This window comes from Podarcis tiliguerta (genome assembly GCF_965153285.1).
Source record: "Podarcis tiliguerta genome assembly, chromosome: 17".
Lineage (NCBI taxonomy): Eukaryota > Metazoa > Chordata > Lepidosauria > Squamata > Lacertidae > Podarcis > Podarcis tiliguerta.
Genome location: NC_139550.1, coordinates 9,654,746 through 9,672,707, shown reverse-complemented (window position 1 = coordinate 9,672,707; position 17,962 = coordinate 9,654,746). Strand labels below are relative to the sequence as shown.

The window sequence follows — 17,962 nt, the reverse complement described above, 5'->3', positions numbered from 1 at the left end:
AGTGCTGTCGAATGAGCCAATTAAACCTGGGCTGGGGAACCTGTGGCTCTCCAGATGTGCTAGTCTACAACTCTCACCATTCCACACCATTGGGCTACACTGGCTGGGATTGATGGGATCCCACTACTGGATTAAACACTAAACTGCTTGCTCCAAACCATACAATGCACTCACATCCGACTGAGAATTTTGGTACCATGAGAACGGGCTTAAGATGTAAGCCACATCTACTTAGATATCTACTTTGCCAACTTCTTCCAGTCATGCCAGAGGAACCTCAGTGCAGAAGGAATTCACTCTGTGCCATGCTTCTTATCATCAGGGGAGTTGGGCATGTATGGCTCAGGGGTAGCAGAACATATGCTTTGAATGCAGAAGGTCCCAGGTTCAGTCTACATCATCTCTGGTGGCTGTGCTGGTCTTACCTTGAGCACTCTCTTGAGACTGAAAATTCACATAAGCATGCTTTCCACACTATAATTGCAACTCCAGACTCTCGAAAACGGCCTTCTTATCACGTGCCTTCAGTGCCTCTGCAAAGGACTGAATGCCCACTTGGACAATCAGAGGATGCCCTGAACTAGAGCAGCACCAATGCACTGGTAGCATCAATGCCAAGCAAAGGAACAGCCACTAATGCAACACTTCTAGCTATTAGTTCTTTCATTCCAGACACCGCTTCATCTCACCCTGCCATGCAGTCCATCACTGAACAGTCAAGTCTTGGCAGGCAAAACTAACTTGCTGCAGATTTCCACCAAGTGGTCCATAGCCAGGAGGTGAGCAGACTTGGGTAGAACAATCCTAAGTGAGGTCAGCAGTATGCTCTACCCAACAAACACACTGTCCTAAACCTCTCCAGCCATCAACAAGGTGGTGGGAGAGGTTCTATAAGCGGGCTTTTATGGAATCTTTTTTAGTTCCCTCAAAATTAAAATTCAGTCTAGTTTCAGGCCTGTTTTTGGCACATAAACCACCCTTGTCACTCCAAAGAATAACCAGTGCTGAGAGAGGAATGCCAGGAATGCAACTTCACTGATTCTCCCGAAACTCTCAGTAGGTTTTGGAATCACTGAACATTGCACCCCTTATGGATAACCTGTTCTGTGTTAGGAAACAGTGGCATAGGGTTTGGGGGGTCTCATTCCTGCCTTGGGGACTGATTCCACAACTGCTGCAGGAGAATTACTGCTCAGCATCGATGCTAAAGGGTCCCGAAGGGATTCCCCAAGACCAAACGTGAAATGTCTGCGTGAAATTTCCGAGGGTATCATCAGCATCTTTTATTCCTCTGTAAAAGATTTTATATTCCACCCACTCACATAAAACATCAAGGCAGTGCTCAGCAATTAAAGAAACCAACAGCACAATTTATTCAGATTCTCCCTAAATGCTTTCCCTGTTCCTCAAATTGTTTTCAGAGTCAGAATCGGCAAATGAATAGAATCGGGTCTCAGAGGAGCAGGATAGGGAAATGAACATAGAGAGATGGGGTGGCGGGAAGCCCAACAGAAAATAGCCACAAAACACCACCAAGACAAGGAGACATTAATAGCTGGAGACAGATAATGTTGAAGAGCAGCGGGTTCACAGTAGCAGGAGATAGTGGCAAAGGACTGAGTACATGCTGGTCTCCATCCCATGACGCCACCTCCCCAATACCTTACCGCAGCAATAGCCTTGGGCCCCTCGGCGACACTCTGGTTGAGGGCAAGGCCAGCAGTAGCTGGGCGATTGGGTGGAGTTGATGGCTGCTGCTGCTGCTGTTGGTGCTGCTTCCTCATGGCTATCCCCATGGTATCCAGGCTCTGGCTACGGCCCCGGATCACCCGCTGGAGAGAAGGGCAACAGGGAGACAGACACGTTCACAGACACACAAAAGGACATCATGAAAAGCACTATAGGATGTTGGTGGGCTGGGTGGAAGGAAGTGGAAGGAACAGGCATGAGCTCAGAAACGCCCGGCTTCCTACAGGACTCGGGCAGACAAGGTATTGTTTCCGAGCAGACAGAACTCACTTCTGCTAACCTAACCCACAACCTCCTGAAAAGCTCTCTCATAAAAACCACACACACGTTGTCCCTAGTCTATGGCACCCCAAAGCACAAGCACCAGGGGGGCAGACATTTAATTCTCCAACACAGGCATAGGCAAACTTGGCCCTCCAGATGTTTTGGGACTACAACTCCTATCATCCCTGACCACTGGTCCTGTTAGCTAGGGATGAGTTTGCCTATGCCTGCTCCAACACTATTCTTTGGGCCTAGCACTGTAGATATGAGCAGAACCACCAACTCGCAGAGAAGGTGCAAGAGGATACTGTGGTCGATGGCATCAATAGCTGCTGAGAGATCAACAAAAGCAGCGAAGTTGCACTCTCCCTGTCCCTCTCCTGAAGAAGGGCATCCATCAGGATGCCGAAGGCCATTCTGTCCTCAAACTGGACCTAAACCCAGACTGAAAGGGGTCAAGATAACCAGTTCCTTCCAATGATGTCTGCAGCTGAACGACCCTCTCAAGCACCTTATCCTAAAAAGTGATCAGGTGGTAGTCCAATATTAGTGACTGGTCCATAGTCATCAAAGCTCCTCAGGGTTCAAGAAGGGCTTCTTCAGGAGTTGCTGCATCATTGCCTCCTCCAAGGCAGCAGGCACCAACCCTTCAGGCAAAGATGGATGAACCACACCCTGGAGGCAGCAAGCGCAGCTCAGGTACTTCAGATGAGTCATGATGGTGAGATATTGAATACACATGTGGGCCAAACCACTGCAAACACCTTGCCCATGTCCTCAAACCTCATCAGCTGATCCCACAAGACTGGGCAAGATGTTGTGTTAAACACCTCACCCAGCTCTGTAATAATGGTAGCATTCAGCTCAACATGAAGGCTGGTGATTTTATTCTCAAAGCCGCTGGCAAATATGTCACAGCTGACACTCTATTCCCAGTGACAGGCGTTGGCAGCCCCCTTAGCACATCTCTGCTGGCTAGCTACTCAAGGGTGCGATGGGGTAAGCAAATTAAGCCTTCTTTGCAGTAGGCACAACTAGCACATCTCGGACAAACTTCGCATTGGATTGTACGCCATTGTACTCTAGTCTTCATTTATCCTGTTTCATGGCTTGGAGAGCCATAGATACCCAGTGAGGTCTCCAGGCTCCACAATTTTGGAAAGTGAACTCGGGAGTAATTGTGTCACCAGCTCAATGCATCTCACTATTCCACAGCGACACTGAAGCTCAACAGGACCGCCAGCCTTGGCTTCTGAACCCCCCCCCCCAAGCATTTCAGAACCCCTTGGATTCCATAAGTCTCTGGGGGTAGACCATCCTAATGGCAGAGAGGGAATGACACTGCAAGACCCAACTTTGCCAGATAATGGTCTGACCATTACAATGGGGTTAATTCAACCCTGCCCCCCACAACATCTAGAGTACCACCACCCATCACCCCTTGAGGTAAAGCCTAAATCAAGGCCTTGTCCTTAGTATGGACACCGAATTATCCCGGAAGGAATGTACTGAGGTTGTCCAACACCACATTACAGACCACCTCAGCCAGCATAGCAAGGTATACTGTTGAGCAGCAAGGAGGCCAGTTTACAAGGCACCAACTGCGGTCCCAATCTGCCCTGCCCCAAACTTGTAGCTGATTTCCCCTCCTCTGCGGGTAGCCTGCTGGAATCTGTTCTCTGAAAAGCAAATATTGACAGCTGCGTCGGATGTAGGCAAAGAGACTAATCTAAGAGCTAGGAAGTTCCTTCTTTTGGTAAGCTACCATCTCTAAGCCACCTGCACCCTGCTGGCAAGATCTAAAATACAGAGATAATGCAAAAAACCTCCCTCTCAGAGCAGTTGTGGGGATGACTAAGGTAATGTATGTGAAATACCTCCAATGGACAAAATGCAAAGTATTATTACAATATTCACCAGCGCAGCATGAAATGGGAAAATGCAAAATTACACCGAAAGAGAGAGATTAAGCATCACCTATTCCCTCTCTCACCTTGAAATTCTCAAAGAAGCCGCCACCCCCATTCTCCATTTTGTCATCATCGCCAGAGGCCAAGCCCATCATGCTGCGGCTACGAATCTGCAACTCCTCATAAAGGCTCTCCAGGAGGGCACTGCGGGTACGATCCTGCTCCAGAAGCAGAGAAGGAGAACAAGTTTCAAAAAACAAATAGGATAGAAACAGGGAAGGGGGCACGCTTAATCAGAGAGGAAGAAAGATCTGGCTGAGTGACAGAAAAGAAAGCAGTTCTATATGTGGGTAAGTTACATAATCAGCTGGATCATGGAGCTTCAATAGCTCCATGGACTCTCATTAAAGCATGAGACTCAATCTCAGGGTTGTGGGTTAAAGCCGCACGTTGGGCAAAAAGAGATTCCTGCATTGCAGGTCGTGACCCTCAGGGCCCCTTCCAGCTCTAAAATTCCATGATTCTAAGTGGATGTGATTAACCAATTTAATTTGTTTTTTGCTCCTAAGGGAATATTGAACATCAGCTACTTAAGGAGGCTTCAGAGACCCGGGGAACTTTTGGGGGCTGTTTGATAAGGGCAGCCTGGTAAATAGTTAATCTCTTATCTGGTGGCACTGAGTACCTTAAATAGGGAATGGGAGGGTACAAGAGAGGAGTACACTCTGTTGTGGCCAGGTGTCCCCCAAGGTGACCCAGGGTGGCTAGAGTGTGCTTGTCACACTTACATAGTGTGCTTTTCATTCTATTGTAGGAGTTTCAGTTCCAATTAAAAGTGTAATTTTGAGTTTAAAGTCACCAGGAGAAATTACCCTTCCCTTCCCCATGCAACAGCTGCAGTGTAGAAAGTCCTAGGTTGGATTTAGACATCACCTTGCCAACAAAGGTCCGTATAGTTAAAGCTATGGTTTTCCCAGTAGTGATGTATGGAAGTGAGAGCTGGACCATCAAGAAGGCTGATCACCACAGAATGGATGCTTTTGAATTCTGGTGCTGGAGGAGACTCCCATGGACTGCAAGAAGATCAAACCTCTCCATTCTTAAGGAAACTAGCCCTGAGTGCTCACTGGAAGGACAGATCCTGAAGCTGAGGCTCCAATACTTTGGCCACCTCATGAGAAGAGAAGACTCTCTGGAAAAGACCCTGACGTTGGGAAAGATGGAGGGCACAAGAAGAAGGGGACGACAGAAGACGAGATGGTTGGACAGTGTTCTCGAAGCTACCAGCGTGAGTTTGACCAAACTGTGGGAGGCAGTGGAAGGCAGGAGTGCCTGGCGTGCTCTGGTCCATGGGGTCACGAAGAGTCAGACATGACTAAACAACTAAACAACAACAACAATTGATTGTTGAACCTGGATTTCATTTCACATCCCGTCACTGATCACCAATATGCTACTTCCTGGTACTCAGACCAATCTTTGCTCTTTAAGATATATGAATGCAAATAAAAGTAAACTGACTCACCTCCAGCTTAGCAAATTTCTCAGCATGGTAGCAGCTGTGCTCCGCATTTATAAGCTTTGCCAGAAGAAATTCACGGAACTCTGTGCCCTGTCAGAAGGAGGAGAATGTTCACTCACAGCATTTAAGTCTTACAAGACCCTTTCTTGTAGATATATCCAGAACTGTTTTGGTGCCACAAAGGACAGAGATGAAGGTTCTAGGTTACTTCTTTGCAAGCTAATACTTAGATTGCATGTTGATACCAAAGCACAGGAACAAACACAGATACAAGAATATTCCTCTATTCACCTCAATGGGTTGCACTGTGGAGGTGAAGAATACATTCAAATTAACCACGTGGGACTGTACCACTCTAAAAACTCATGATTTCCTAAATGCCCTCCCAGTCCCCAAGGGAAAAAAATCCTTTACAGTATGTAGACATATAGGAAATGAAGACTACCTTTCCTTATGGTGCTTTAGCTTTTGACAGGCAAGGAAATCTATAACATATGGATTCATTTAAAGAGGCAACGCCTCATTTCCTGTTTATAAAGACAAAGTAGACTATGCTGTACTACAATTTTTCCGAAAATGCATATTAATCCTCTTAGCTGGTGAGTACTGATACTAGAAGGTGCTTAAGCTGAAATTGGCAGCATCTATTTTAGCTTCTGAACATATTAAATGACAACAGTGGCAATATTGGGAATGCTAGAGCCACATCTAAGAACACAAGTTGAGCTGGAAAAATGGCTTCCAGGTCATAGGTGCCACAATATTTTAGAGCCCAGGCTGTCACAAGTTTGGGGCTTTTCCAGCCCTAGGTAGTTGCACAGAAAAAGTTTCATATAAATAGATCTTAATGTAGGAACCATTACCAGAATTCCACTGCCCTGTAAGCCTTTATTTGTTTTCCTGGCTGCACACAAACCTTTTTGAATATTGCTGGATTTGGCAGAGAAGGCCCAAAGAAAGGGACGTCATCACGGGCTGTAACAGAAACCTGCAACCATCAGAAGGGACAGAATGGTTTTAGAGTACAGACAGAATGACCACCGTGTAGGGTCTGTGCAGGTCTGAAGCCTTAGGATAATATTAAAACATTGTCGGTTTTAAACTGCTGTCTGATGAAACTTCTAATCAGCGGAGAGCACAAAATATATGGGATGTTAGTAACATCTCATATACAGCCGTACACACAAACTTGTTTATAACATTGCAAAAATGCAAATAAATGCATATTAGTACATTATATTCCAGGTGAGTATAATCATTGCAATCATAGTATTCTTCCTTTTTCGACTATCAAAATACATAAAAGCTATTTCCATTACCAACAGTCTGTTATACTTCCTACCTTTCCTATATTTCCAATACATTAAACACTTGCATTATTTTACAAATAAATATCACATAAAAACTAATTACTATATTTTCCTGCTGTGTTCTTATTTGTTTAATTTCCCCTCAACAATAGATCTGGATTGGCTGACTCCTGCACCTTGTTATTATAATATTGGATAAATAAACTCAATTTCTTTACAAACATATTTTTGTGGTGTCTTCCTTCTCTAACAAATCAAATTTGTTAGCGTAACCATTCATGCCATGTCCTGGATTTTAGTTAGCCAGTGATCTATAGAGGGACAGCAAGCACTTTTCTAGTTTGGGCATAGTATCATTCTTGCTGCAGTTATGAAAACAAAAACCAAAAAAACCAAGAACAAACCCCAATCATTTCCAAATCTTCTTGAACTCTACCCTTAAGCTAACTGAATAATATTACAAGTGCGTCTCTTAAAAGGTCATAACCTGGGTTATTTTTTTTTATTCCTTCCATAAGTGAATCCCAGTATATTTGGTTTAGGAATATGTCTATATGATATAAAATATTTGCTCTAGAGTTATTTGGAGGAAGCCATGTGATTTAAGGGCATGGCATGGATGTGACCTCAGTCTGCTTTAAAGTGGCAAATTAAAAGTAGGTGACCTGAAGCAAGAACTGCATATGTGCCCTGCTTTCTCTTGCAAAGTACTTCTTCAGCAGCCTGCCTCATCTCTGCTTCTTGGCTGCCCTCCTCCCCTGCCTCTGCTTCTGGACTGCTCTCTGCCCCAGCCTCTTCCTGCTCACTAAACCCTGTTACCTCTTCAGCTTCCGACACCTCCTCCTAGTCTGCTTCTTCTGATCTCTCTGATCACTCATCGCCATCCCATCATCAATATCCTGGCTCTGAGCCTTCTTCCCTTGGGGTTTCCCCAGCCAGTGCCTCTGCCGTCAAGCCAGTCTGTGACATCACCTTAACACCCCCTCCTCTTATTTATTCGAGTATTTGTCCAGGTTGCCAATATAGCACTGAAGTTAAACTAAAATGCTTGACGTTATCCGGGTTGCTTTAGTTACTTTCTCAAGTCATTGTGCTGCTTGGACACTTGATCAGCAGTAGGAGTCATTGCTTCCAGGAGTGTCACTTGTGTACACTAAGGTTCATGTGTACTTACACATGGATAAGAGAGGGAAATGCACACACTTCAAAGCGGCTGAGAATGATACAACTCCTTATCAGAAAAAGTACACAGAACAATAGAGGACTAAAGGGCTGGAGCCTCAGTTCTGCATGTTTTAAGACTTAAGAAGTGATAGGGTGAAATTTCACCTTGACTCCTGTTCTCTTCCGGCTGGAAGAAAAGTAAACCACTTTGAGGCTTTTGATTAACCAGTGAGTAAATTCCACTAAAATAAGTAAGTAAATAAAAGAGGTACTGGCAAGAGACTGGCTGGTGCTCCACAATTTCTAACCACTGTAGCCAAGGATTAAAGAACCAACGCAAAGTTAAAAGAAAAGAAGTGGGCTAAGATTTAAAGTGCTGCAGTGCTATACAGGAGGGGTGGGAAACCCTTTTCAGCCCAAGAGATATATTCCTTTCTGCACAACCTTCCATGGGCCACATGTTGGGACGGTCGGGTAGCAGGGCTAGCGGCTAAAGTGGGCACAGCAACAACTGTTATTTTTTACCTGTGTACAGTAGGCTAGTTTCTAGGAACATTTAGACACCCCTCTCTATCCACCTAGGGGGCAGCGGGTGGCGCTGTGGGTTACACCACAGAGCCTAGGACTTGCTGATCAGAAGGTCAGCGGTTCGAATCCCCACCACGGGGTGAGCTCCTGTTGCTCGGTCCCTGCTCCTGCCAACCTAGCAGTTCGAAAGCACGTCAAAGTGCAAGTAGATAAACAGGTACCACTCTGGCGGGAACGTAAACAGTGTTTCCGTGCGCTGCTCTGGTTCGCCAGAAGTGGCTTAGTCATGCTGGCCACATGACCCGGAAGCTGTATGCCGGCTCCCTCAGCCAATAAAGCGAGATGAACGCCGCAACCCCAGAGTCGGTCATGACTGGACCTAATGGTCAGGGGTCCCTTTACCTTTACCTTTACCTCTATCCACCAATGAGGTAAGCAAGAAGCATTAGCACTCAAGGAAGGTGCAAAGCAGGGCCAGTGAGAGGTGTGGCTGGGAAGGGGGTGTGGCTTGGGGAGATTCCCAAGGGCCAGCCAGAGAAGCCTAGAGGTTTGCTACCCTTGCAGCAGAACTCTCTTGCACTCGTTGTGAAAGTAGCAGAGTATTGACCGAGTAGACTTACCTTGTAGAGAGTCTCCCCCAGGGCGCTGTGGTGGAGCTGCACGACCACATAGGAATGCAGGAAGTTTGAAGCAATCATGTCGGGGACAAAGGGAGTATTTTCGTCCTGGAAGACAATGGCCACGATATCGTTCCCAATGTGGCGCTTCCGCTGAAGCTGGAAGGGAACACGCAAGGGAGCATGTTAAGAGGGGAGTTGGGATTCCCAAATGCAAGCTGCCCAGCATGGCCACTCAAGTCCACAGCACCCACCCCAATCTTAAACTCCAATCCATTCTAAACTGTCAACCCAAGCAACCCCAGACCAGATTATGGCCTCTTCTTTCCCATCACAACTTGCTCCAACAACCTTCACTTTGTCACATCAACCCTAAAGTAGCTACCCGTCTGTTGCCATCACTCTAGAGCGGCCTTTCTCAACCTGTGGGTCCCCAGATGTTGTTGAACTACAACTCCCATCACCCCTAGCTAGCAAGGCAAGAGCTCAGGGATAAAGGGAGTTGTAGTCCAACAACATCTGGGACCCACAGGTTGAGAACCGCTGCTCTAGAGGCTTATTCAATACTGTGTCCTCCATAGGTCCCTACGGTACCTGTTGGGCATCTCCCTCTGTGAAGGGCAACATCGTAGAGACATGGAACATGATCTCTTTGCCCCGGAAATGTGTGTAGATAGACTCAGATCCTGTTTGACCTCTAGTAACATCCAAGCCACCTCGGAAGCTGATCAGCATAAGGCAAGAAGGAGAAGGAGAGAGGAGAACAGACAGAAGAAGAAAGAGATACCATGAACAATTGTAGCAGCTTTATCAAAGGCAGAAATACAATTCACAGAATGAATTGTGGTAATTGGTGTGTGCAGTGGTGTGTGAAAGAGGGTAGGAGGCCTAGAACTTCCTGGTGGTGGTACTGCCACTTCCCAGGACGAGACCAGACAGGGCCCCTGCTATCTGCTGCTATTAAGGCGATGCAAAAGTCTTTGAAGGAAAAATGGGCCAAGAAAGACAACTTCCAAACCATTAGGTTTTTACAGCTGAAGTACTCACCCACGGAAATCCTGCAACTGGATCCTGTCTCCAAGGATATCCAAAAACTCTAAGAAGCCCAGACTCTCTTCAGTATTACTGAAGACTTCTTCCTCTGTGGTCTATATAAAAGGAAACAGAAAACTGAAGGCCACCATTTCCCATTCGAGTTCTTGACCTATCCTGGAGTCCAATAACCAGTACAATAAAGGCCTCTTTTGCACATGTGTGTGCATATGCACAAGCACAAACAAACAAACAAACAAACAAACAAACAAACACACTCTCTCTCCTTTCCTTTCACCTTCCTAAAAAAGCTACAATCCCTGTTTGCCAGAGCGGAAGGTGTGGAGACTGTGTGTATCTTTGACAGTAGCAGAAGATAAGCTGCATAGGTTCTGAACAGATATTAGTCAGTGCTGGCCCATAGGCCATAGCCAATCCCCTAAAGCAGGGTTAGGCAACCTAAGGCCCAAGGCCGGATGCGGCCCAATCGCCTTCTCAATCCGGCCTGTGGACGGTCTGGGAATCAGCGTGTTTTTACATGAGTAGACTGCGTTATTTGTGGGACATAGGAATTCTTCATTTTATTTTTTTCAAAATAGAGTCCGGCCCAACACATGGTCTGAGGGACAGTGGACCGGCCCCCTGCTGGAAAAGGTTGCTGACCCCTGCCCTAAAGGGGTCCTTTCAGCAGGGACTTAAAGAGACATTTCGCAGGTGATGTCTACAGCTTGGTTTCTCCTCCCTAGTTGCTTGCATGTCACGTCCAAGTGCTCCCCCTTCCCAGTTGCTGAAGCCAGAGGGAGGGAGGGGGGGAGGACAAAGGAGGGGAGATGATTAGCCAAAAAGGAGTGATGGTGTACCGGAAAGGAAGAATGGAGGATCACTGGACATGATGGAGGGGAACAAGAGGACATAAGGAAGCTCTTGTCCAGACTCCCCAAATAGCCTATGAAAGAAAAGGGCATTGAGTGTGCATAAGAAAAGAGGTTTACCTGCCCAGGTTTTTGGTAGATGACTCCGAACTTGAAGTTATTGCTGATGACATGTTCATCAAATGCAACAATGAGTTGGGAAGCCTGGGAGGTGGAGAAACAGCCAGAGTTAGAAGTAAAAACAGGCAGAGAAAGAGAGAGTTTGCATATGGGGCTACAGAGAGCCTACCTTGGGATAGAGCACTGGAAAGAAGCGGTCAACATTCACATCCTCACACAGCAGCTGCAGGAGGACAAGCAAAAGAGGTTAACACACTTCTAGTGCAGGGACTGGAGGTACCATTTTCACTGAAGCCAATCGGATGAGCATCAGTTATTTAACATGGCGTGAAAATTCACATTTGCAAATTTAACCTTTCAACAGTCCTGTATTTGCAAGGGATTTGTCACACACACACACACACACACACACACCAACTTATTTATTCTCTAGTTGCTTTCATCGGCTAGTACTCAAGGATTCAAAATTGATTAAGTGGGATATAAATTTAAATTTAGGACATAAATTTGAGACTGTCTAAGTTATGCTGCCTGGCATGGGTGACTTAGCAAAATGGAACCTCTTCTTTGGACAAGTAACTGAAAGGAATCAGATTTGGTTCATTGGAGGATTACAAGGCAAAAATAACCCAGCAACTAACAGTAAAGGTGCTGGACCTGGAACAATGTACCTTTGCCATTTGGACAGCATTGGGGAACTCATTCAGGCAAGAAATAGGAATCAAGTCGTGCTTGGTACTGGTTCGAGACCTGCAACAAACAAACAAACAACATAAATGCTAAGGAAACTAAGCAGCAAAAACTCCACCTTCCCTAGTACCCCAAAGTTCACAGTACCTAAAGCTAGCAAAGTTATTTTGGCACCTGTGACAGAAAAATCGCACAGGCCCTTCTCTACTTCCCTTACAATAAAAATACAGTAAATTAAATGGCTAATAATTCCCCACACTTTCATGACAGCCAAAATCAGCTGCCTAATAGTGGGGTAGCTTTACACCCAGGAGGGGTCGATACCCTTTGGCAACGCAGCAGGCAATTTTAATTTTATTTTGCCCACTGACTGGATAAATTTTAATTAATTTTATCCACGGACTTCTTTTTATAATTGTTATATATGCTGCAAATAAAGCTTGGTAAACAAGTGGTATATTAAGCAGTAATTTAAGTATTTTTTTAAAAATATATATTTCATTGGGTGCCCCAAATAAGGCTTGTTAGCCTTCTCAAACATCAACAGTTGCGGACTTTTCCCAAAGCAATCATGAGGGAATTTCTTTTTTTTTAAGTGTGCTGGAGGCAGTGCTGGGTGGGGTGAGGAAGACAAGCACTTGCCAAATGAATAGTCGAGGGATTATTGGCAGCACCTCCTGTCTATTTTTAAATATAATCTTGATTTGCAAACAGTTCTGAAATTCTGGTGACTTGTGTGTGTGTGTGAAAAGTGGCAAATAAGCTTAGTGAAGACAGCCACTGAGAGACAGAGAACCACCTGAAAAGTACAATCATTTCACAAGGTTTGAACCAAAGGGCTGTTTTACCTCAGAAGCAAGCGGAGGTTGTCTTGCTTTTCGACTTGTTCATACTTCACGGAAAGGACCAAGTAGCCCAAAGTTGTGTCACTGGCATAAAAATTGTGATGTTCCTGAGGAAAAGAGATATTGGAATAAGGGATGTAGAAGCAAGAGACTCTTTTCCTGCTCCAGCAGACATGTACCGTATTTTTCGCCCTATAGGACGCACTTTTTCCCCTCCAAAAAGGAAGGGGAAATGTGTGTGTGTCCTATGGGGCGAATGCAGGCTTTCGCTGAAGCCTGGAGAGCGAGAGGGGTCGGTGCACACTGACCCCTCTCGCTCTCCAGGCTTCAGGAGAGCCCCAGCGCCAGCCCCACAAGGTCGGGGGACAGAGGGAGGCGGAACGCCGCCATCCCGCTGTCTCCGGAAGTGGTTTGGAGGCTGACGGCGGGGAGACCCCGCCGCCAGCCCCACAAGCTCCGGGGACAGCTGGGAGGCGCAGCGCGTCTTCCCGCTGTCCCCGGACCTGATCTGAAGGCGGGCGGCGGGGAGAAGAGCGCTTCTCCCTGCTGCCGGCCCCACAAGCGCCTGGGGGGGAAAATATTTTTTTTTTCTTTATTTCCCCCCCAAAAAACATGGTGCGTCCTATGGGCCGGTGCGTCCTATGGGGCGAAAAATACGGTAATCTTTTGAATTCTGGACCGCCTTGAGGTAATATGAGAGGAGACAAGAGAAGTCCTAGTAGGCTGAATTGGGGTGGAAGGCATTGCGATGTTGCTTTGTATGTAGTAATGCAGGTGTGTGCGCTGAGGGTGTGTCATGAATTCACTGCCTCTCTCCAGCATTACAGACACAATCTTTGAATGCTGGTGGTATTTTCAGGGATATAGTTTCTGCCATTTTTATGTCATTTTTCTATTTTCTGTGCTGTGTCTGTTCCCTGCCCATCCCCTTCTGAGTACCTAGGATACAATGGATGCTCCAACATGTAGAAACAAGGCTATTGCCTCCCCCTCTTCCACAGTGATCTGTGGTTTTCATTGTACATATAATTATTGTATACCACTGGGATATTTTTAATAAAATTAGTGTTTTCGTAAATAAATACTTTCATAAGATAGTCTTTTATGTTTGGTTCATTTTTATACTGGTTCTAAAATAGTCTGGAATAAAAGGTGTGCCCTTAAGGCACACCTAACTGATTAAAACTGACCCTCATTGATTAATTGACAAAATATTAAATTGATCAGAAGACACCAGTAATTAACAATTAAATCAACAAATTATAGTATTTTTCCATCTATACCCCCATGTATAAGACACCCTGTATTTTGGAGGGACTCAGATTTAAGAAAATGGGGGGAGATGTATCCGTGTATAAGACACCCCCTAATTTTTGACATTATTTTTTAGGGGGCGAAACCTAGACATACATAGAAATATACAGTAATTGTGATGTGTTTGGCACCATCTCTTTGTAGCTTTAGGCGATCACAGAAAATCTTCTTCTTCTACCTGGCCTTTGGCAACTGTACTCAGGTTGTTACCGTTCCCCTAGTTGAAATCTGGTTTTGTTGATATGTATGGTATTTTGCAGTGGGACTGTTTTTCTTTGTTTTGTTTTATTGTACTAGTTTTCTCTACGTGTAACTCACCCTGGGACATCATGGAGAAGGGCAGGCAACGAATATAATAAATTTTAAAAGCCTGTGTGCCCAATAAAATAATAGTATTTATTTATTTGAAAATATTTTAATGACGCAATTTCATTTTAAAAAAAAATCAAAGCACTTTACAACAAGCGTAATACAATAAAAACCACACAACATTAAAACAGATCACCAGCTGACTACTATGGTAAACATTTTCCTAGACTGTCTGCATAGCCCTGGGGAAAAAAAAGTTTTCAGCAAAAGTTTGGAAGTTAGGGCTTTTCCATACCTCCCCTTGTCCTGTTGCTTTCCTCCGCGGAAAACTGCTCTTTAGCACTCAGTTGGAACAAATGGCAATTCAGGTTTCCCCCAGGTTCCCATTTGTTCCAATCGATTGCTAAATGGTGGGGTTTCACTTGGAAAGTGGGTAACTTTCAAATGTGAGAACCGCTCAGACCCATGCTTTCAAGGCACGGCACAAGTAGAAGTATGGACAAGTCCATAGTTCAGAAGGTGCCTGCTGTATGTCCTAAGCAGTGGGCCACAAAGACTGAAGTTTCATCTTCATGTTGATGTCAAATAAGCCTCACCAACTCAAGGGACAACAACCAGAAACACTCCTTCAGATGAGCTCGGTGATCTAGCTTAGGATATAAGGGTTCAGGTGACCCCCTAAGTCACCCAGGACGCAAGTTGTTCAGGGCTTTGTAAATGGATACAAGGACCCTGAACCCAGCTCAGTGGCAGATGAGCAGTCAGGGGCTACAGAACTTCTCTTACCTTTCCCAGGAAGTGCTTGCGGTACAACTTGGCTGTTGGGTCACACTCCAGCTTCACTTTGCCACTGCAAGGGGATGGCAGGTCATGCAATTCTGGGCCTGGGATGGGAAGGTTGTGAGAGGTCCCTTCGATCCAATAGCCCCCAAACTGGGGTAAGATAATGAGAGGGTAGGGCCACCCTCTCCGTAACACCTGTCCAGAAAGAGAGATGTTGTAGGATCAGACACGAGCAGAGGATCAAAACAGAACAGATCTTGATCTGTTGAATTCTCTCTTTTTTATATACAAAAAAAGTTTTTATTAAAGATTTTCTTTGTTTACAAAAGATTTTCTTTGTTTACAAAGAACTTCAGGCTGTAAACTCTTTTCTACAGGTCAGCAGTGGCGTAGCGTGGGTTGTCAGCACCCGGGGCAAGGCAAGGCAAGTAATTTGCGCCCCCTAACCCGGGGCAAGGCAAGTAATTTGCGCCTCCCCCCGCTGCACTGTCCCTCCCCCAGATAGTCCCTCGCTCTCTCTCCGCACTGCACCGCACGCCTGGCACCCTCCCCTCCACAGTGGGCGGCGACCCGGTGGCTCGGATCGGATTTGCACAGTCAGCACTGCAGTGAGAGAGAGTGAGTGAGCCAGGTAGGGGCAGAGAGCTGCGAGTGCGAGCGCCCCCCCCAGATGTTGCGCCCGGTGCGGCCGGCCCCCCCTGCACCCCCCACGCTACGCCACTGCAGGTCAGTTACAAATCTTTTCTACAGATCAGTTACATTTTCGGCACAGAAAATTTAAAATGAATCTAATCTATAATTTCACATGCACATACACACATCTGAAACAAAAGTAAACCTTCAAAAGCAAGTTCATGTTCTATTCTGGTCAGAGTCTACCACAGAAAATGAGCTTTCCCCTGTCATCAAAAACATAGCACGAGCACCCAGAGAAGCAAATCAAATATTGATCTTAATAGGTTCAGGCGGGAAATGACAGGAACTGGTGAAGCCGTTTAAAAAATGGCAGAATGTGGTCTGGCCACCCAGTCATAGCTGCTACCTGCACTATACATTTAAAGCAGTAACATACGACTTTAAACAGTTATATGGCTTCCCCTGTAGAATCCTGAGAACTGCAGTTCCATTAAAGATGTTGCGAATTGTTAGGAGACCCCTAGTGTGGTGTAGTGGTTAAGAGCAGTGGACTTGTAATCTGGTGAACCAGGTTTGATTCCCCGCTCCTCCACATGCAGCTGCTGGGTGACCTTGGTCTAGTCACACTTCTCTGAAGTCTCTCAGCCTCACTCACCTCACAGAGGGTTTGTTGTGGGGGAGGAAGGGAAAGGAGAATGTTAGCCGCTTTGAGACTCCTTAAAGGGAGTGAAAGGCGGGATATCAAAGCCAAACTCCTCTTCTTCTATTCCTCACACAGAGCTACAATTCCTAGAGTGGCTTAACAACCAATCCCTCTTCCCAGGGAACTCAGGAATCAAAAGGAATAGGGGGTCTCCTAACAACTCTTAATACCAAGACAAATGAAGGCTTGGAGACATTAAATGCTGTCAGTTCAAACTAACACCTGATCCACAATTTGGGGGCGTACGTGAGCCAACCTCATTTTTTAAAAAAGCGAATAAATTTGAACTCAAATCTTGGTTGGTTTTGCTGTGACTCACCTCATGGATGCTTGGGTATGGGATGTACTCCTCTTCTCTCTGAAAACCCAAAGAGGTCATATGGGGGTGAGGAGCTGGGAATTATGCAAATTGCAAAGAAATGCATAGGCTTCCAACATCCTATCACATGCATCCCTGCCTCCTGAGTCCAAATAAGGATAATAATTGGGCCTCCCAGTTCTTCCACCCAAACTATATGCATTTGTGGACAATACAGTATATACCGTATTTTTCGCCCTATAGGACGCACTTTTCCCCCTCCAAAAATGAAGGGGAAATGTGTGTGCGTCCTATGGGGCGAATGCAGGCTTTCGCTGAAGCCTGGAAAGCCAGAGGGGTAACTTTTTTTTACTTTATTTCCCTCCCCCCAAAAAACTAGGTGCACCCTATGGGCCGGTGCGCCCTATGGGACGAAAAATACGGTATATAGATTATGACTATTCCCCCAGCTCCCTGTCTTCCTCATGAAATCCCTCTGGCATTAGCTCTTCCCTATCCTTGCAATTCCCATCTCTTTCATATATATTTGTTACATTAGTTTGGCTCACCTCCTAGTCCCTTATTAGCTCCACAGTTGAAACCTACATAAGTGGAAGGCTGCCATTCATTGATATAGGGACACACTCAAAGCTGCAATTCAGCTGGGAGCAAAGCACACCACACCCCTGCTGCCTTGTCCCTGATTCCCAGCTTGATCATATATGCATAGCCCTATCTGGGCCTCATTGATCCCTCTCTGGATGTTGGGAAACAGCTTTTTATACCATGCATTATAAAGACAATGTGAGGATCGGCTCTTACAGTTGTCATTTTTAGTACTAAAATTCCGTTGGAGGGTTCAGTCGTATAATTGCAGAGCTGAACTGACCTTGAGTGGAGCTGGAAGTGAACACCTTTGCTCATCCAAACGACTTTTCTAGACAGAGAAAAAGGCAGAGTGAAACTGCACAGCCCAGTATGTCTGTCCTTTCCCCTTTCCCCTCCACCTGATGCCAATATCCTGCTTGCTAACCCACCCACCCTCGCAACACAAGTTCAGATTTCTGCAGCTGAGAGCAAGATTCTCAGCAAAGTTTTAAGTCCCACTCCTGGATATAGTCAAGGTTAAATTGCAAAAAGAGAACAGCCAGCATACCTGTTGTTGCTACTTTTTCATAATAATTAACTGTAGAATATCATTAACACAAAGTGAACAAACAACTCCCTTGTTTGCAAAGCAAAAGGATTTGTGCCTGTGGCATACATACCTAGGACGCACAAGCCCATTTCACCATT

The 17,962-nt window shown here is 45.6% G+C and overlaps 1 protein-coding gene across 9 annotated transcripts in view; it reads right to left on the bottom strand.

Annotated features, from left to right (window-relative positions):
* Window positions 1–17,962, bottom strand: part of LOC310667428 (rap1 GTPase-activating protein 1-like) — a 52,496-nt gene that overhangs the window by 8,407 nt on the left and 26,127 nt on the right. For all 9 annotated transcript variants that reach the window (XM_083419810.1, XM_083419814.1, XM_083419815.1 and 6 more), the window contains exons 4-17: window positions 17,556–17,603; window positions 16,688–16,726; window positions 15,033–15,224; window positions 12,627–12,730; window positions 11,760–11,838; window positions 11,258–11,311; window positions 11,089–11,172; window positions 10,112–10,212; window positions 9,659–9,788; window positions 9,068–9,223; window positions 6,362–6,433; window positions 5,449–5,535; window positions 4,007–4,141; window positions 1,668–1,832 (exon numbers count right to left, since the gene is read on the bottom strand). In XM_083419810.1, the coding sequence (XP_083275936.1) occupies window positions 1,668–1,832; window positions 4,007–4,141; window positions 5,449–5,535; window positions 6,362–6,433; window positions 9,068–9,223; window positions 9,659–9,788; window positions 10,112–10,212; window positions 11,089–11,172; window positions 11,258–11,311; window positions 11,760–11,838; window positions 12,627–12,730; window positions 15,033–15,224; window positions 16,688–16,726; window positions 17,556–17,603 (1,446 nt within the window). The remainder of the gene's footprint in view (window positions 1–1,667; window positions 1,833–4,006; window positions 4,142–5,448; window positions 5,536–6,361; window positions 6,434–9,067; window positions 9,224–9,658; window positions 9,789–10,111; window positions 10,213–11,088; window positions 11,173–11,257; window positions 11,312–11,759; window positions 11,839–12,626; window positions 12,731–15,032; window positions 15,225–16,687; window positions 16,727–17,555; window positions 17,604–17,962) is intronic.